A 20,939-nucleotide genomic window follows, 5' to 3' on the forward strand; every position below is an offset into this window, starting at 1 on the left:
TGTTACCTCACCTTAGGAATGTGGCTAGCAGAACTAAGTTGGAAATAAATATATCTTCCTAAAGGGAGTAATTTTCAAAACAAATCTACAGATTGAAGACATTGTTTTTACAATGGTAGTATTTCTGGGTTATAGAAGAATTGAATTGCTCTCAGGAATCAGTTTACTTCTGAAACTTCTTTCAATTTGATTAGCAATATATCAGATATTGGTGGTCCCAGAGTCATACCTAGAAAATGGCTTAAAGATCATTTTGTCCAGTTAACTCATTTTACAGATTAGGAAACTGAGAGCCTAAGAGGTGAAATATGTGGGTCACAGAGAATTAATGATAGATATAGAACTATGCAGGTGGAATCCAGATAACTGAACATCTCTACTTAATTTAGAGAGAAAATAATGCACTCTTCAAATGGGTTCTTACTGATTTAAAAAAAAAAAAATGGTGAACTGCTCTGCAATTAGAATCCACAATATTTATTTTTGGGTATTTAACACATACTATTTTATTTTATCCTCATAGTAACACATGTAAGATTGATATTATTTTTCTGTCCTATTGTGTGTAGGGAAGCAGGTTAGCTAGCTTGTTGAATGGCAGCTACATAGTGAATGGCAGCTACATAGTAAATGGCAGACTCTAACCCAAACCTTCTGATTCCAAGTTCATGGTTTTGTTTCCTCTGGTCTTTACAAAAAGACAGCATCAACACATTGTTACCCATGCCATCTTGAGAGCCTTTTGTTTCTGGTCACTAAATCACTGACGCAAGTAACCGATAGGTGGCATCATGGAGCATCATTTCCCATCACTAATATAGTTATTCAGCAGCACTAATATACCTAACTTTGGAAATAGAATGTAAGTTTCAAGTGACAGAAGGTTTGTTCGAGAATAAAAATACAGTACCTGAAAGGATCTACTAATATAATACCATATTTCTGGAGTCCTTTTCAGTTGCAAAGCACTTGGCTTATTACACTTTTGATTTGATATTTACAATTATGCAAGACCACTTTTTCTGTTTTGATGGATTTGTCATATTCATGATGACACTAAGGCCTGAAGGGCTTTAGTTGCTGCACTCATAATGGCTCAGGCAGAGCTATATCTCAGATCCAAGTCTCTTGGCTCCTGTGTAGCCCTGTGTTCCCTCCAGTGTACCATGCTCCGCCTTAATGATGTGCTGAAGGACACTCATTTGAAAGAAGAGAAGACTTTACGCCATTATTCCAGGCGTAACAACAGAGCTATGAACAAGTAGAAGTTATAGGGAGGCAATTTTGAGGCCGTATAAAGAAGACTTGATCTGCCCAACAATGCAGTGTGTTGTCTTGTGAAGGAGTGAGGTCTCTTGTCATTGAACTGTTCAAGCTAGGGCTGGATGACCATCTGGGAGGATGCTCTAAAAGGGGTTTCTGCATTGTGTTTGTGTGTGTGTGAGTGTGTGTGTGTGTATGTGTGTGTGTGTGTGTGACTGTTGTCAAGAGAAATGAGAAGGCACTTACGGTCCCTTCCAACTGTGAGATTGTGGGTCTTTGTTCTTAGTTAAGAGAATAAGCTGGTTTAAGAGGTCCTCTGTATCCTTACTGAAGAAAGAAACTTTGAGAAACTCTTATCCTGCACAGTTAAAGGTACAGGGTTTTCTGTTTAAAAGAGAGTAGCCAGATTTATCAACTTGAATTACTAGTTTCCAAATGGTTAGAACAGCAGTTCCCGTGTATGTTTATATACACTCGGCACAGCAAAGCTTCCATATTCAGATAAGTTTAAATACGAGCCTTCAATATGTCATTGTCCTTTGTGATTATCGAAGAGGGAAGGTGTGCAGCAGTGTCAATTTTATTTTTTATTTTCACAAAGCCCTTCAGAAACACGTTTGGCAGCCTCACCCAGTGGTTCAGCTCTGGTGGCACATGAGGATCACCTGAGGAGCTTTTTAAAAACACGGATGACCAGTCCCCAGCCCAGATCTCTCAGGGTGGGTTCCCAGCGTCAGTATTTTTGAACCGCTCTCCAGATGATTCTCCTATGAAACCAGGGTTAAGATGAACTACTCTAGTGGAAGCATAAACTCAGGCAAACTCTGGACATTCGCTTTGTAATTTTGGCTGCTCTTTGGAATTCAGGTAATCAATTTAGAGCCAAAGCTCATAAGTATGGTTAGAGGCAGCATCTCACGGTGATTCACGCTGCTGCTCTAGAGCCAGACAGGCTGGCTTTGTCCACTTACTAGTTCTGTGACTTTGCGCAAGTTATTTTAATCTCTCTGTGCCTCAGGTTCTTAATTTGTTGGTGGAGATAATAATGCTACTTATATGATAAAAGCTGAGGTAAACACCGGAAAGGAAATAAAAACTTGATATTACAATCATCGTCGTCATCGTCATGTTGTTTTGCTGTCGTTAGTAGTAGACGCTGTAGCAGTAGTGCTCCTGGCATAGGAGCTAAGCACCTATTGAGAAAACAGTCTGTTCTCCACGAGGCTGCAAACCAGACCCGACCTTACTTGAAAACGAAAGACCTTTCAGCCACTTGAGCAGCAGCGTACTGCCTCAGATTCAGAACTTTCCAATGAAGTGGAATGTTTTGTAGCAAGTTTTTTGGGGAGCTGAGGCTTAAACCAGGTAACCTCCTACAGTTCGATCCAGCTCTAAAGACGGGCCAGAGCTCTGCCAGCCAGGGGCCTGGACTGAAGGGTGATGCTGGGTTTCTGTTGGATAACTGGGAAAGGCATGCACTACGTATGGCAGGCTGACCTCCCAGATCCTCAGGGTAATCTCAGTTAACCGCCCACCCTGCTAAACCATGGGACCTGCAGTTCAGAAAGCATGGTTGCTATTCAGTAGGAAGCAATGGCTCCAAACACCAGCGTCCGTGGCTAATCGTGCAAAAAAAGTGAATACAATTAGGGTGTGCGGGACAGCCTCAGAGAAAAATTAAAGTGCACGATTAGGCATAGTTTCTATTTAATTTTCAGTTGAAATAATTTGAAGTGGCTCTAGTCACTGCGGATACAGTAGCAAGAGTCCCTTACTCTCTGGGGTTTAGTACAAGTGTGGACATTTCATGGATATTACAGGTTCTCTAACACACAGTTTCCATCAAGACAGCCTCCAACTGCAATTATGGAAATTGGTGGAATATTCCTAGGAGGAGCTCAAAGGATTGTAAAGCTGAATAACATCTTTGTCTCAAAATCTTATGTGAGAATCTGGGGGTTTTTTCCCCTTTTCTCCTATAAGCATTTTGTGGCTCACCATTGCAGACACTGCATGTCTTTGTAGCCCACAAAGTCCCCATGTTAATAGTTGTTTGCTAGTTGTGGTCATTTAATTGAAAAAAGCTGGCATGGAGATATTACGGGTCTCAATAGGTCATTTTTGTATCAAGTATGGTGTCATTACCTTTGACTAAACCCCTTCCAAATCCAAATTCATTATAGTTCTTTAAATGCATTAATCACATGTAAGAGGATAGAAAGCTGGAGGAAAGATGTGTGTGGCCTTAAGTATGCCAGTCGTCTACAGTTCTGCCGTGGCATGTTGCCAGTGGTGCATTATAGAATTCCAGACGGCACGGTTCTGTTGGTACTAGTTTCGGATTCGCTCTGGGAATGAGGTCAAAGAGGATGCTAGACTGGAGTTCTCTTCCTTGCCTCTCCCAGAGTAGATCCTGGAAGACTCCATCCCCTCCCACCAATCAGACAACTGCCCCAACCTCTCTTGGGGATTGTGGACTCAGCACAATTGCTCACTCCCCATGAGTTCCCAGGCATCTAGTTACCCAGTACTGCAGAGGCCAGGAAGATTGAACTCCCTTGTGTAAGCTGTGCTTGGCTTCCTCAGACGCCAGGGCTTGGGCAAGTGTGGGTATGAATTCAAAGACTCGATAGATAAGTGTTGTGTTTTTCATCAGCTCGCCTGTCTGAACTTGCTTTATTTTCTGTGAGATTCTCTCTTTAAATAAATAAATAAATAAAACAAAAACCTTTCTTACAGAAATTTATACAACACACAGAGAAAAATATAGTGCAGTGAACCCCCATAACCCAACATCCAGCTTTCACAGTTAGCAAATTTAGTCATTCTGGTTTTCTTTCCCTTCCCTTTTTCTTTTGTTTTCCTATACTATTTTAAAGCAAATTCCAGATATCTGATTTTAACTGTACATATTTTAGTATGTAGCTCTAGTACACACAGCATAACTTTTCAAAAACCTAACTGCAATACCCTCATCACACCTAACAAATTTAATAATGATTACATGCCCTGTCCAGGTTCAGTTCTCCCTAATTGTTTTACAAACGTCCACACACAACTGGGTACTTTGAATCAGGATCCAAACGAGATGCCCCTGTTGCATTTGGCTGACCCAACCTTAAGCCTCTTTTAATCTGTTACAGACCTTTTTCCTGTTTCTATGGTATTTATTTGTTGAAGAAACCAGATCATTGTCCTTTAAAAATGTCCACATTATGTATTTGACCTATTGCATCTTCATTGTGCTGTTTGATATGTTCCTCTCCCCTCCATACTTCCTGTAAATTAGTGGTTAGCTCTGAAGACGTAACGAAATTCAGGTTCCATTTTATCACATCGGGAGGCATAACACCTTTTATTGATGTCAAGATTGATCATTGGGTTCAGATGTGGTCAGCCTGATTCAACCGTTATGAAGTTGTCTATCTACCTGTTAACCTAATAGTTTTAGTAACTTAATCACTGTCTACATCCATTAGAGGTTACAAAATGGAGATTCTCGATTCTACCATTCTTTCTGCATTTATTAGCTATTATTCTATATAGAAGAACTTATTATCAATTACTGGGTTACTCTGAAATACAGTTCATACAAGAAAAGCAGCATAAAAGCCTCTTTCCATTTATTTATCAATTTTTAGAATATTGCCCCCAGCAACCTCCAAAAGTGACCAGTGAGGTTTGTTTGTTGTTGAGTATCATTATAAACACTTAGGGTTTTATCCATTTCATATGCATCCGTCCACTGTAATCGTCACTCTTTTTGATGCTCAAATAGCCCACCTTTCATCAATGGGAGACCCTTCTAGTTGCCTCTGGTCACCTTTTATCTTAATTCCCCTAGTCTTTTCTGGCAGGATAAGGCACCCCAGGCTTCTGGCCTAAATCTGGAGTCAACTATTTCTACAGGGAGTCCTGGTTCCTTTCCATGTGTGTAAAGACCACAGTCTGGGCACTAGGAGTAGATTCCTTCTTAGAATCGTTATGTTTGTGTTGGAATGGTGACCTCATCTTCCTGGATATCTCATTATTCCCGTTCTTTAAGGGGCATCTGGTTCCACCTGGATACTCCCTGCTCCACACACACTTATTAACAGCCGGTGCTCACCTCTCCTCCAACCAGACCCTACCTCTTCTCTCAGTCTATCCATCCTTCCCTTCTAATCAGACGCCCTCACTCATCTTTGAGATTCTAAGACGCCAATGTGGGGCACACTTCCCTACCGCTGAAGAGTAGTTGTATTCTTTTTTTCACAGACTATTTTTTTTTTAATTTCGTGAAGAGAGTTGACCTCCTGTTGCTATCCAAGCCTTTGGTAGACAAATCTAGTCACTTTCTTAACCCAGAACAGCAGTGCTTTGAAACACCATGGAAATGGCCAGCCCAGTCACCAGATCCGGGGAGGCTTCATGAAAACCAACAGTCCCCCAGGTGTGTGTGTTTTCCTGGGAATCATGGGTGGTTGCGTGTTAAAACTTTTAACTAGAGTTGCTGGGTAATGAAAAGGTGTTGAGAAGTTAGTTTATCTGAACCATTTTTTAGGCCACATACCCGTTTGAACATGCGATGAAAACTAGGGAACTTCTCTCTAGACAAACGCACATACACCCAAAATGTTGTAGACGATCTCATGGTCTTCAAGGACTTCAGACTGTCTTGGAGTTGAATTCGTTTTCACAGACTAGCTCCTGCTTTGCACTGGCTTGGTGGAGGCTGCAGGATTTGCAGGTGGAGCAGGGGTCTGGGCAGAAAAACACAAAACGGGAATCAGGGTGCCAGCTTTAAATTGCTTCACTGAACATTATTCCTTCCTTGGTCTAGAGCTACTGCTGGTGCCAGTCCGTGAACTGTTTGCCATTATCTTATGATGTCGTTAAGTAGAGAAGTCTAGAGTAGGCATTTAAAACATTTTAGCAATTTGCCGTTGCCACAGCATCCAAGCACGTGGTCAGTGGAGTGGCCTCATCGAACAGCACGTAAACCATCGTGCACGCTGTTGGGTGCACATGCATGTGTCTTGTCATGTGAATAGGACTCCACATTAGTCCTCGAAAGTTTGGAAATGAAACACCGAAGCAAGAATTGTTCCTTCATCTAAGATAGTCTGAGAAGCAACAGCAGTGGAACCCAAAATGCTTTTGCTCTGTGTGCTCTTGTGTTGTTTGAGCCCGTCTTCCTCCGTCATCTGCCTCTATCACGCTGACCTAGAACAAGGCACACAGTAGGCACTCGGTAGATCTCTGCTGCAAGAAGACAGAGCAGAACACAGCTGCTCTCCCGAGAGAGAAGCCGCATTCTTTCCCCAATGATACCCTGCAGAAAAAGAATCCTGGTGTTCCGCAAGGAGTTGGAGTTGCATACATGAAGAAAATATGATAGGAAATCAATTATAAGCAGTCATTCTTCACTGAATGTCTCCTAGAACACGGAGTAAGTAGAGTAACATTAAATAGGTGTTCCTCACCGTGGAAGTCGTGAGCTTTCGGATGGTTTGTATTTCAGTGTACAGACCACATGAATTAACAAGTCATAGCAACAAATGTGGTCCAGTTTCAGGGCGGAAAAACCACCCTGCAGTAGAGCAGTCACAGGTATAATAATACTAACAGTGGGAAGAAAATTATTTAATCTTCAGAATAAGATTTTGTAAATGAAAGAAAATAAGATACAGTAGTGTACTCTGTGCCCAGTTTTTCCCTTCCTGTCATCTCTTTCTACCTTCCCTGAGGATCCAGGGTTAGTAAAATCCACTCTTTGAAGGAATCTCACATCTTTTCTTTAAACAGTGGGCTTGTGAAAGGTCACCTTTAGCTCTCAGGACTCCAGGCTGCCTGAGGACCAACCAACCTTAGTAGGACTCTGCCCTCCCCCACCCCAACCTTACCCCACAAGCGTGGCCCCAGAAGAGCCCACGCCACACTCCCAGCATGCCTTGCAGCTTCCCTGACACTGTAGCACGTCTGACGTGAACGAGCTGCCGAGGGGACATAGTGGCTCCAAGTCACCAGCTGTCTCACTTACCAGAGAAAGGGATTTTACCACAGGACAACTTCTCAGGATCTGAAGCCAGTCCCTGCTTAAGACAGACCGTCTTCCTTCCTTCCTTCCCTTCCTTCCTTCCCTTCCTTCCTTCCTTCCTTCCTTCCTTTCTTTCTTTCTTCGACTTTTTAAAATTGAATAGAATCAGAAATATTATCTTCCAATAGCAAGAGAAGAAGAAAGATTGATAATGCCTCACACCGTTGATGAAATCAGCAGTAGATGGTGTAAGGGTCCGTGTGGGAGAGTGACACCTGGTTTGTGTTTATCCACAGCTGTTAAGTAAACTAGAAATTTCTGGAAATAATTTTGCTTTTTAACGTCCTCTCAGAATAACACAGGCTGTTTGCCCTATATCATGAAGAGAAAGACAAAAGAAAAAATTTGTTCTACTTACCATGCATGGGGCACTAAGGGGATAAAGGAGCTTGTCCATAGTATGTGGGCCCAGAAAATACACAAGTGCTGAAGTCTGATATGACCTTTGTCTCCACAAATAAAAAAACTGATAACCCTAGGTGTCACCACCACATTTTTTAAACACATATATCACAAAGGGCTCAGCTTAATGACTATTTTCGAGTACAAATGAATTTCCTGAAGTGAAAGAGAAGAAATAGAATCATACCATGTACACATAAAGAGAGGGAGAATTGGGGGTAAAAGGGGCTTTGGTTACCCCTGGTGTTCTCCATCAATATCTACCAATAAACATGCCCTACACCAATGCCCTGACTCCCATATGGGAGTTTTATGGTTACTGATAGTAGCATGATTATGGTAACCATTTGTAGAGCACTTCTATGTACCAGGCATGGGCTAAGCCCTTTATGTTAGTGGATTTTTAAAAACCTTTGCAATAGCCCTAAGAGATAAGTGTTTTTATTATTCCATTTTATAAGTAAGGAAACAACTTACTCAGATTGTGTGTCTCATAAGTGGCCAAGCTAGTCTAGGAACCAGGTCTAACTTCTCAGCTTTAACAATCACGCTGGCCTTTAGGGGTCTGTTTATTTGTTTGTTTTTGCTTTTGTCTTAAAAGTTTAAAAAGAGAGGTTCTTTTGCTCCTTGGCTAGAAAGGTTCCAGACCACTTTTTGTCCTCAAACTCACATAAGCCATCAGAGAGGCTAGAAACTGGCCACAGCACTATCACTGAAAGGTAATAATTAATGAAAAAGGTGTCATTTAAAGAGGTCAGTGACTCAAGGCGTATGTTTCTCTTGGATCAACTTTCCTAACACTCTTTAAATAATGTGTTGCTATCAGCACAGACCAAAAAGAATGCAAACAGACCTGAACAGTTTAAACCTCTGGGAAGAAAAATACGAAAATAAAGCTGTTCTTGTAGCCTTAAACAACGACTTACACTTCTTTTTCTGCGATAATAATTGTGATAATTACCACTTATTGTGGGCCTTTTTTTTAATACCAAGCAAAGTGCTTATCTTTAATCCCCAAAGATTGGAGCTGTCTCGGTTTTACAACTGAAGAGGTTCTATCACTGTATAGGATCTTAGGAAGACTTTCCCTCCATGAAATTGAGCATATTCAAAATACACAACAGGGGAATTCCTTGGCGGTCCAGTGGTTAGGACTCTGCACTTCCACTGCCAGGAGCCCAGGTTCGACCCCTAGTCCTGGAACTGAGATCCAGCAAACTGCACAGTGCGGCCCAAAACAAAACAAACAAAATCCAAAATACACAACAGAAGTAACAGGAAAAACAGCACAGATTGCTGCACACTTCCAAGGGATCTATACAAAAATACCCTCTAACAAGTCACAAACAGTGGAGGAACAGCACCCCCTATGGTGTGGTACGTTGTCATTGGTGGGACGCGCAGCAATGAAGACACAGGTCCACACTCCATTCGAAAATCGGCTAATCGTGGTCTGGACACCTTTGGTGTAACCTGTAAAATACTCTCTACAAAGACTTGGAAAGGGAACTTGTACCTTCTTGGGGCTGCGATGGTACTGCCAAGGGTCATGCCTGGCTGTGATTCTGGAGAGTTCCTTCAACCTTCTTTGTGGGTAGCAAACCCGAAACTCCCCAGAAGGTTCAAGGGTCAAGGCTGGGCATCCTGACCTCAAATCCAGGAACCCCAGCACCAGGACATCTCTCCCCAGCAGCGTCGCCTGGTATGAGTTATTTAACTTCTCTGGACCCAGGTCTCATTGACATACTTCTTGGCAACATGGCATGAAAATAACGCTAGCCATTTGTACAAATGGCACTGAGCTCCTTATAAGATCGCATGAACTAGCTGGGTTATTTTGAAGGTGGAAATGGGCTTGGTAAGGAAGAGAGATTATAGCCGCCGGTAAACCATAGGTTTCCTCCATTCTGTGACCCTCGTTTCTCTGCATCCTTCAAGACTTTGCTAGAGCTTAAGTTTTCTTTTTCTACTTATGAGAGTGCTTCTCTCGGAGTTTATTGATAATTCCTGCCCTCACACACCTTTGTATAGGAGAGATTGGGCCCTGCCAATGGATGGTCACTTTGTGGCTTGAACCTGTCAGTCCGAAGAGTGACTGTAAGAGGTACTTTTTAAATCATTTAGAGTGAGGGTTGGTGCAGAGCCGGCATGCCTGGGTGTCACTTCCTGCCAGTCCACCAACACGTGGAGCCCCTGTGACAGGTGACCGGTTGACATTGGCAGTTCATTTCTTATCAGTCTCTGAGACTGAGCATTTCTGCTTCCTATTGACAGCAACTTGCACCTTTAGGATTTTCTTAAACATCCCTCTCCCTTTCCTCCGTGTTCTCTCTTCCCTCTCTTTTTCTTCATCTCCTCACTTTTTATTCTCTCCTCTTTTTCTCTCTCTTTTCTTTTCCACTTTTCTTCTCAACATTATACTCAACCACTATGTCAGTAAATCCAGCAAGTGACCATGAAAAGACCAATTCCAACCGCAAAATGGCAGCTCAGCCTCAGCTTGGAAAACACTAGAGAAAATGAACTTAAGTCATCAGACTTAAGAAGAGATACTAGAAAGATGGGATTTCACGTGAGATGTATATTACAGTGAAAATTCTGCTATAAAAAAAAAGAATCTTTTTAATTTTTTTCCTTGATATAGTCAGAATAATTTATACCAAATGCCAAGAAATTATATATAATTAGTCCGGGTGATATATAATTTCCATTTGATTATATATATTAAAGTGATTAAGCAACTTCAGTTTTTCACTGGTAAATATCTGCCTTCTTTGTTCCATTCTGGGTCTGTAATGACTGTTTGTATCAAGTGTAGGACTCGGAAGCAATGGGAGCAAAGGTTTTAATGCCTTAATCAAGCTCTGTTGACTGATGTCTGTGAATCTGGGAGACAACGTGAAGTCAGCTATATGGGAGGAAAAAACTGAAGGGAGATTTACATCCAATCTAAAACCATTATGTAATTTTTGCATTACTTCCCATAAGAAAGTTGAGTAAAACGGTGTAACTGGAAAGCCCTATTTATAGAGAGGTTATTCAATAAAGTATCTGACATCACCAATATTTTTAGTATTGCTTAGAATAAAATGAAATTTTTGACATTTCAGTTTTTAATTAATGACTTCTGTTTACTTTTTGTACGGTACTCCTCTATGTTTATTACCACATATTTATTGCAGTTTTTCTTTTTCCAATTAGAGGATAGGTTTCATCCTTTATCTTTGCAGGTAGCTGATCCAAGACATTTTTATGTAAATGGATTAATTAATTGGTAGCCTTCATTTGAAACTTAAAAAGAATGTAATCCTTTTTGAGAGGCATTAACTGTTTTTTCATAAACAATTCTTAAGCACCTTGTCACACAATTAGAAATTGTTTGACAGCGGTAATCACAATAAAATGCATTACCCCTTACCACATCACCTTCTTTTCAAGGTGATTAAAAGAACCCATTCATTAAAAGGCTGTGTAGCAATTTTGCTTGTAAAAATCATGTTTGGGGGAAACTTGCTGGTACATATTCACAAAACTTTGGAACAAATGACATCACAAGTTCAATTTCCTGTACAGCCTTTGTGAGTAGGCATCTAGCTACAAAAATGTACCGAATTTGGGGAAAGGCAGCTACACCTGGCTTTCTTTGAGAGCCCTTAAGCCCCTCTGCCTTCCAGCCCTATGATTTATGCAAATCAGAAAGCTCTGGCGGTCTCCACTTCCTGGCCGGGCCAGCATAATCCACTTCCTTCGGGTTCATGTGACCATGCAAATTTGAGCCCTCCTGAATAGTCCCAGAGGGGCTGTGCCTCTCATTATTCCTGCCCCATTCTCTGTGCAGTGCAAGCATTCAGACTATGAATGGACAAGGGTTTAATTACTCACCACATCTGTCAGATCAGATACAACTCGAGAATGAAGAGAATCCCAGACAAGCCCAGTCGTTTCTTTGCAGTGTTCCTCAGGGCCGAGGTCATCCAGCTCTGTCTTCTAGGGAATATTTTCCACTCCTTGTTTCATGACCCTTCTGGAAAACAAGGACTCCAGCTTTTGGAGATCCATGACTGGGCCTTTCACATTGTGTGTGGCCTTTACAAATGTTAATTAATCTTCCTAATGATGCACTGAGCCTCAGGGAGCCCTTTATTCCCCCAGGGCTTCTGATGACCAATATGAATGCCAGAAAGTTTTCCTTACTGTTTCCTGACCTACAGGCTCCTCTCTCTGTGTGCTTTGCTTCTTCCCCCTTCCCCAAAAATGTCCCCCACATGACAGATTGACTACTCACATTACCAGGTCAGCCAGAGTTTGACATAGTAAAGGCGGATGGTCCAAGTAGAGGATACACCTACATGGAATAGGGTTCTTGCAGATTAAACATTCCCAAGGCCAGCAGCCCAGGCCCTCCAAGGAAAATGCACATAATAGGTAAGAAGGAGGGTATCTGCTGGGAGCCCAAGAGACGATTTCCCTCGATGAAGGGGCACTGGCACGCCCTCCCTCTCTGTGTTTATATTCTTTGGGTTTAAGAGGAGGTTCTGGGCATGTGCAACTCAGGAACACAAGGTTCCATGGATTGCCATGGTGTTTGGGGGGTTCCGTTTTTGTTTTGTTTGTTTTTCCTTTTATCTTTTTTTCAAATGAAGTAGAATTCACAGGACATAAAATTAACCATTTTCAAGAGCATCGTTCCGTGTCATTCAGTACATTCACAGTGCTCTGCGACCATCACCTCTATCTACTTCCAGACATTTTCATCACTCAGAAAGAAGCCCCTGTACCCATTAAGTAGTTACTCCCCATCCCCCATCCTCTGTCTCTGTGGATTTACCTGCTCTGGATATTTCATATACAGAGAATCCTACCATATGTGATCCTTTATGACGGGCTTCTTTCCTTTAGAATAATGTTTTTGAGGTTTGCCATAGCGTTTTACTGTGGCATTTTCTGGGGGTTTGTGAGTGTTTATCATTCTTACCCCATCACAGTTATCCTTCACATGTTCTCTGCCTTGGATAATGGCGTTACCCTCTAAGGAAGCCTGAGAATCAGCATAGACCCATGTCTTCTCTCACTCCTGTAGTCTTTAGGAGTGTTCTTTAGGTCCTGTCGATTGCACATCTGAAATACCTCAGGTCCCTTCTCATTTATGCTCTTACATCTCCTGCCCCTTCTCAGAGACCATTCATTCCCCAGCTGGTCTTTCTCAAGCACAGACCCTCCTGACCCTGTCACTGCCCAGCTCAACTCTTGACTGGTTCCTCCCCACCTTCCGAACTGGGTTCACGCTCCTTCCCCTGCTGGCCCAGGCTGTCTGCAATCTGTTCTCCCCTCCCACTGCCCTCAGTCCCATCCCTACCTGCTACACCACGTCTATCCGACCGCATTAGACTGCCTGTGGGTCTCTGACCAGGGCTCACACTCCCTCTGCTGTGCCTTTCTGTGTCCCATTCCCTCCCTAAAATGTCTTCCTTCCCACCATCCCACCCCTGCTTCCCACTGCAGGAATCCATCCCTCCTTCTCCCTCTCTTGCGTTTTACCTTCTCACCTTCCCTGATGGGCGAGTCAGAATGAATTCCTCCTTTCTAATCCCATGGCTTTTCCTTCTCCAAAGAAAAAACTATGGGCCTGTAAGGAGCCAGAGGGAGAGAAACCAGCCTGATGAAAGTAACAAGGACTAACATTTTAAATTATTTTCGTCTTCTGTTGAATTCACAGTTAACTCACAATGGTTTACCAGGTTCGATTAGCAGAAAATGCAACTTTGCTTTTTCTTTTCCTCTTCAGATTATGTTCTTCATTACAAACCTCGAGAGTTTCATATGCAGTTGCCAAAAATCTTCTTTTTGACAAATTGCACAGGATGCATTTTGGGATTGTGTGATCGAGTGGATTGAATTTAGGCCAAGTTCTGTACCCTGATATCTCTCAGAACAAAAATACAGATGTAGGGCTACTCAAACATTTATCTATTTCTTTTATCCCAGCCCTCCAAATTCATTGTCTTTAAGAATAATCAATTGGATTCTTTTTAGATTAAATGCCAAGTAAACGATGCAAATAAAACAATTTTGTTTGCCGAGAAGTAACTGAAAATCTGCAACTAATTACAAATTGGCCAGCTCTGAACCTGCAAATAGCTGAAACCCTCTGCTGATGCGTTGTTTACAGCAGGGTTCAAACTAGTTTCCTTACACCAGCCGTCCACAAGTTATTAATCAATACTTTGCCAAGTTCTATACCTCACCTTCAAAAAATGGTAATAAACATTTAATTTTCAATATGGGCTTCATAAATAAAGCTTTTAAAAACTAGCGGAGGAGGTGTAATGGGTTAGAACACACGAAGTCTGTTCTTGAGTTAATGTGAGTTGGCTTTGGATTAAGCACCCTGTCCTTCCTTGACTGCTCAGGAATCCTGCAACTCAGTGGAAATTAATATCTGCCGGTCTGGTCACTGAGTCCCCTATAGCACTCCACTGATATAATGCAAGACCTTTCTAATTGAAATTCTGGAGAAAAGCAACATATTTGTGGGCCACAGAGAGACAGGGAACAACTAATGTTGATTTGCTATTGCTACAAGCAGGTAAAGCCGAATTTACAAATGACTCCATTCTGAGTGGTGGTTTACACACACACACACGCACACACACACACACACACACACACACACATTCTGATGCTTCCATACCTCTCAGACTCCATCTCCTACTGTTCTTTCTCTCCCAGCTGACCTACATTCACTCTTGTTCAGTCTCTGCCCCTGTCGCTCTGTTCCTGGAATGTTCTTCCTCTAAATCTTCACTTGGCTGGCTCCTTCTTTTCCTTCAGGTTTCAGTTTAATGTCAGTCTTCAAAAAGGCTTTCCCTGTCCACCTTGCCTGATATCTTGTACCTTATTCTCTTTCCTTGTTTATTTACTTGATAATTGTGAGATGCCTTCACTGGATTGTAAGCTATACAAGGACAGACACCTTGTTTATCTTGTTCTCTACTCTAACCCTGGTCCCTGGAATAGCGCCTTGCACGTGGTAAGTTCTCAGTGAGTACCGGATGGATGGATGGATGGGTGTTTAGGTGAATGGATAGATGGGTGGGTAGGTAGATGGATGGATGGCTAGATTAGAGGGATGAATGAAGGAATAGTTACGTTGGTTGGAACAAGCAGCAGAGTGAAGACAGAAATTGAATGCTAGGAAGGACATGATTCTAAAAGCATCTTCTTTGATAAGAAACCAAAACCTCTTCTGGATTCCAAAATTAGAGACTTCTTTGCAAACTGGGGTGCGTTCAGAGGTAAGAGATGGTGAGAAGTACTACGCAACAAATACTCTTCGACTTTCACAAGGGCTGTTTTGTAGAAGAATCATTAGACCAATCTCTGTGGCCCCAAAGGCTTGACCCAGGACCAGTGGGTGGAGATTACTAGAATGCATATTGTGGCTTAAAATGAGAACACTTTCTCACTGAGAGAGCTGCCCTGAATGGAAAATTAGTAGTGAGATGATGTTGGTGGAAGGATTTATATACAAAGTACCTGGCTACTTAGCAAGGGTGCTTATCACAGGGGATATAGGCATCAAATGTGCTGTCGTTCTAGATGACTCGTCTGGGCTCTTACTACCCTGAAGCTCTGTGGTTCTGTAATGATCAAAGGAGAAGCCTGCTCAATAGTTGACAATTATTTTTAAAGGGAGAAATTCCAATGAGATTTGGATTATTCATTTTGTCCCATAAGGAGATAACTAAAAAATGATTTTGAACTGAAAGAAGATGTTCCTGGCAAAATATTAAGGCTGAATTCTGAAAGTCTCTTCCCCATCTTCTGTTCCCTGGGATGCCTGGGACAGGGCATGCAGTATTTTAGGTACATTGTGAGCGAGGAGCCTGCATTCCCAGGAGGTGGCAGGGATGGCCTGTAAGGTCTCGGTCCAACTCTGTGATCTTAGGGCAAAGCTTCTATGTGTGAAACGCAGTAGTACCTCCAAAATAGAACAAGAGCACTCCATCCATGTGAAGATGACTGTCAAGGTCACTGAGACCTACAGTGATCTGGCAAATTAAAGTTGTCTGTGGCTGCCTTTCCTTTCAGGACATACTTTAGGAGATCAAAAAAAAATTTTTTTTTTTTTTTTATAAATTGATGATGTTCTGTTGCTGAGTCATTTTTCTTGCAGTTCTTTTTGCTTTTCCTATTTATTGTTGGTTTGACGCCTGAGCCATAGCATTGTTGCCTGCCAGCTGGTGTGAAGGAGAGAGCCGAAGATGCAGGTGTGTGCCCCGGTGGGCAGCTCTAGGCATGGCCACGAGGCCCTCCTGCAAGTCCACCAACGTCCAGAGATCAAGATGAATGTTCTGGTCGGTTAATGAAGTTTGGGTTTGTCACTGCACCACAATCCAATTGTTTCCCTTGCCAATTCCTGGGGTGAACAGAATGCTGAGAGTGGAGCATGGGAAGGGAGTTTAGATTTCTCACCTGGTTTCTAGCCAGGCTGATACATTGTCCTGCGCAGGAGGCCTCAGTCAAGCCGCAGGTAATGTGCACTAGTCACTGGCAGAGCATCCGGGATGTTCTCTCTGCCTGCACTTCCCTTCATCCGGGTAGAGCTCACTCACCTGGCAAGGCTCAGCTTAAATCTTAGCTTCTCTTGGGAGCTCTCCCAAGCCCTCATTTGGAATAACCATTCTTCCCTCTGGGCCTCCTCGCTGACTTCTGTCTCCCCTTCAGTTCGTGGTATAAATTATACGGTGTCGAAGTGGCTCTCCTCTGAGGCCGTGAGATCCTTGAGGGCAGGCATTGTGTTTCCTTTTTCTTTATATCTCCGGAATACAGTGCCCTTCCTGGCACGTAATAGGTCCTCAGTGAATGCCTGATATATTGGGAAAAAATGACTAGATACCTGAAATATTAAAGGAATTAATGTTATTTGGGTGGAGAGTAATAAAGACATGCAAAGTTCTATGTGAAACTCATCTTTTCTCCCCAATACAACCTGATTAAACAGTGACAGTTTCTTCCTCTCTCGAGCCACCTGGATCTTAATGGGTATTTTCTTACAAGGCTGTTGAGTTTACAAGATGACAGAACTGTATTTACCTTGGACTTGGGGCTGTCCTCTATTAAGGAGCTTTCAGCAAAGCCTAGGAGTCAAGTTATGGCATTGCGGGCTAAAAGCCAGTGGGGAAACCCTGGGGGAAAAACCCTCATGGGTAAGAAATACTTTGTCATCTGGTCCCTGAGTCTTATGGACTTAAGCAGTGACCTAGCTGAGTGATCCCACAGTGAGGCCTCAACATGTTCCAAGGCCTTAACTTGCTCTGAGTGGGCTCCGGATTCCCAGTGATGCACGCAGCCCCTCAGGGTCAGGGGCCACCATGCTGCCAGTCAGGCGGGGCAGGTGGAATGTTGCACAGCTGCGCCTCTGGTTGCATTTCCCAACACCTCCCTATCCCACAATGACTGGTCGTTGGCATGCTATTTCTGCCACCTTGTCATCTCGATGGCTTGTCTGGGGTCTCAATGGCTGTATATGCGGAGTGCCTGTCCCCAGCCCTTTTTTCTCAGGACAAGCTCGAGTTCACTTCCTCTGGTCTTATCAAACCCCTTGTTTCCAAAACTGTTAGCCACTTGGGGAGTTGAACTCGACTTCTCCCTCCCAACATCCTCCCAGCTGAAAGTAATGAGAAAAACAGTTGACCATGGTGAGATGTCCGTCCTTCCCATTCCCCCCCATCTACCATGACTTAGAGGGATAAGCCTGGAGAATTTTGTCAGGTGCGTTTCGTACTGCTGGTGGTTATTTGGTCATCTCTGATTCGAGCTCAGCTTAAAGAATCATATGGCCCCAGATTCTGCAATGCTACAGATTTGGAACTTTCCCATGTTAAAAGACTTAACAGATGAAATATGGTTTTCTATACCTCTTTTCACTGACCGTCAAAATAACAAGTGGTGTCTTGTCTTTCAACAGAGACACTCTTTTTACTCAGTTATTCAATGAAGAATGTGCTGTTGTCTTTGCTGTAGATTTTTATTTTATTTGTAAATTGTGCGTGCTGCGTGCTATGGAATACTGAAAAGCTATACACCCTGGCTTGTTAGCTGACACACAGTATGTGTGATTACAAATTGTTTGAATAACAGTGGACTATTGAACTGCCATCCAGATGTGTGTGGAGTTAACTGTGGGAATGTCCACAAAAGAGGATTATCTTTCTGGTTGCTGGGTCCAAGCCCCCCAGAAAGTGGAAACATAAGCGTGGAAGCTACTCAAATAGAACAGTAGCTACAAATGGCTCTTCAGAAGCAAAATTAATCATTTTTTTAAATTACACATTGCAGTTAAGACTGAATTTGTCCTTCTAAAGTAAATCAGGCAAAGAAAATACCAAACAACAACAGAAGAAGTTGCGGCTTTGAATGGCCTTTGCAAATGGTTTAGTCATTTTGTGTTTTTAATTATCTACAAATTCAGAACATTGTAGACTCAAGATAAGACCCTGACCATCCCAAGTCTCTGAGCTAACTTCTTGTGTACTTTATCTATGTTTCCAGCACTTCCTTCCATCTTGTCTGCTGCACCGGATACCACAATCATACAGCAGTTGGCGTTCATAGACCTGGCCAGGGGAAAACAATACAGAAATCCCTTGTGAACATTTCCTTTAAAATATTTGAACCACAGTGAGATACTACTTCACACCCAGTAGAATGGCTAAAATAAAAAAGACAGACAATAACAAGTGTCGACAAAGATGTGGAGATATCAAAACCCTCACCCGCTGTTTATGAGAAAGTAAAATGGCATAGCCACTTTGTCAAACAGTTGGACAGTTCCTTACAATGTTCAACATGGAGCTGCCATACAAACCAGCATTTCCACTCCTAGGTATATGTATCCAAGAGGAATGACAATATAGGTTCACATAAAAACTTGCACAGGTACAGAACAGCATTATTCATAATAGTCAAACAGCAGAAACAACCCGATGTCCATCAACTGATGAATGGATAAATAAAATGGCAGTTTATTATTTGGCCATAAAAAGGAATGAAATACTAATACAACCTGGATGAACCTTGAAAACATGCTCAGTGAAAAAACCAGACTCAAAAGACTGTGTAGTATATGAATCCATTTGTATGAAATGTCCCAAATAGGCAGATCTATAGAGATAGAAAGTAGATTAGTGGTTGCCTAGAGCTGGAGGCGTTGAGGGAAAATGGAGGGTGACTGCCAATGGGAATGGGTTTTCTCTTTGGAGTGATGAAAATTTTCTAAAGTTGATTGTGATGATGGTTGTACAACTTGGTGAATATACTAAAAACCATTGAATTTTAAACCTTAAATGGGTGAATGGCACGGTATATGAATTATACCTCAATTAAGCTGTTTAAAAATGAAGGCAAAATAAAGACAGTTTCAGGTAAAAAATTTTAAAGGTATTTCAAGGTGATTTTTTTTTTTTAAGAGAATCATGCCTCAAATTAGGAAGTCTTCAAAAACCACATATCTGGACTTTTTTGGCAACATGAAAAGAAGGGGAAATGGTTTTAAATTTAGTAGCTTATGTCCTTTTCCCGCCCCCCCAGAATGAAATATCTGTTACTTGTTCAACAATGTCAATGCTTTCTATCTCCACTTGGAATCTACAGCAGTAAGTTGGCACCCAGCCATCAAATACCTAGATCTACCTTTGTGTAATAAAGCTCCCTTTAGCAATGCGTATTGAAATATATCATTTGGAACCTATTTTAAATTCTGTAGCAAGCAAGTCAAAAAAAAAAAAATGTAAATCATGAAACATCAACCAAGTCAGAGGAAACAAAGAAACGAACAGGAAATCCTCTCTAGATTCTGTTCTCACTCCACTTTCTATAGTTTAATCTAAAGAAAAATGTGGAATTTCCTGCGGAGTGATTAATAGGCCAGTGTGGTGACATACAGGAACTCTGAGCTTGACCTTGCAGGTAAAGGCTAACTGGTATGTTAAGTTGATTACACAATTTCCTCTAAATAAGTTGACAAGTGGTTTGCTCAGTTGCCTTGACTTTTGCCCTTATAAATGCACACTTATAAATGACTTGCTTTTTCAGCTAAAGCAATCCTTATTTTAGATGTGACATGTGTTAAGTAAACAGACTGATAGGGAACCCAGCTTCCTAGCCTTCATAGCCAGGTCAGATTAGCAGAGTTGCTAGGGGACATGAGTTGGGGCAGCCTGAAACTTGGCTTTGAGCTATGGCTGTATTTGTAGAGCATGAGAAACGCAAAACTGTTTTTGTCCTTCCAGTATGGTGAAGCATACTGGTGGATTTGAGAAGATGATCCACAAGTAGCTCGAAATATTCCAGGAGTAGAGGTGCTAAATGGTTTGCGTTGAATGACAATAGGTTTATCTCTAGTGTTTATCTCTAGTTCAGGTCTCCTTTCAGGATGTCAAGTCTGTAAGAAAATACAGCCTTTGGTGTTTTGTCCAAAAATATCATGGAGAAAAGGTTTCTGGTCAGCATTTCTGTTCTATTATCATTTTCATAAGAAGAAAATATAGTCCTTTTATAGTCAAGAGGATATAGTTTATTGAGATATTTTTATTTAAAGATGTACTACTTCCTTCTATTCAAGGGGAAAGTTAACAAAAAGCCACTATAAGGAACAGGAAATGTTACTTCAGATGATAAATCAAAATGATGCTTAGGAAAATCACTGGTTATTTGTAGATTTATAAGTCAAGCACCTTTATTGAACTTAATATATCCTGATCTGATAAGCGAAAAGAGCTTTGCTAACATTGTTGATTTAGCTGGAAACTATTTGTGTGTGTGTGTGTGTGTGTGTGTGTGTGTGTGTGTGTGTGTGTGTGTGGTGTGTGACTCTTCCTGAATGAGTTAAACATTTGGAAAATGAATTGATTTTTATTTGTATATACAAAGATAATGCCATTTATGCTTTCCAGGTCTAGAATATGACAAGCCTTGAGCTCATCTGGAAAACAGAACATTATTAGGATTCAGAGGTTAAATTTACCATCCCATCATCAAATCCATGAATGTCCCTCTGAAACAATGTGCAGACCCATTATAAATCATCTTCCTTCACATTAGCTCTTACATAAGATGAAACTCGCCAGCCTGGAAATGTTTACTACTTACCACAGATGTCTCTCTTAGACATCTTTTTGTTTATTTCATTATT

The 20,939-nt window shown here is 41.7% G+C and overlaps 1 protein-coding gene across 15 annotated transcripts in view; it reads left to right on the forward strand.

Moving 5' to 3' along the window:
- Positions 1 to 20,939, forward strand: part of VTI1A (vesicle transport through interaction with t-SNAREs 1A) — a 385,123-nt gene that overhangs the window by 274,581 nt on the left and 89,603 nt on the right. The window contains exon 9 of one of the 15 annotated variants that reach the window (XM_032607930.1): positions 18,299 to 18,537. The exons of 13 other annotated variants lie outside the window; for them this stretch is intronic. In XM_032607930.1, the coding sequence (XP_032463821.1) occupies positions 18,299 to 18,431 (133 nt within the window). In that variant the 3' untranslated portion in view covers positions 18,432 to 18,537. Of the gene's footprint in view, positions 1 to 18,298; positions 18,538 to 20,939 lie in introns of those variants that run through there. One more of the 15 variants, XM_032607931.1, reaches the window with a different exon arrangement.

Source organism: Phocoena sinus, chromosome 16, assembly GCF_008692025.1.
Source record: "Phocoena sinus isolate mPhoSin1 chromosome 16, mPhoSin1.pri, whole genome shotgun sequence".
In the NCBI taxonomy this organism is placed as follows: domain Eukaryota; kingdom Metazoa; phylum Chordata; class Mammalia; order Artiodactyla; family Phocoenidae; genus Phocoena; species Phocoena sinus.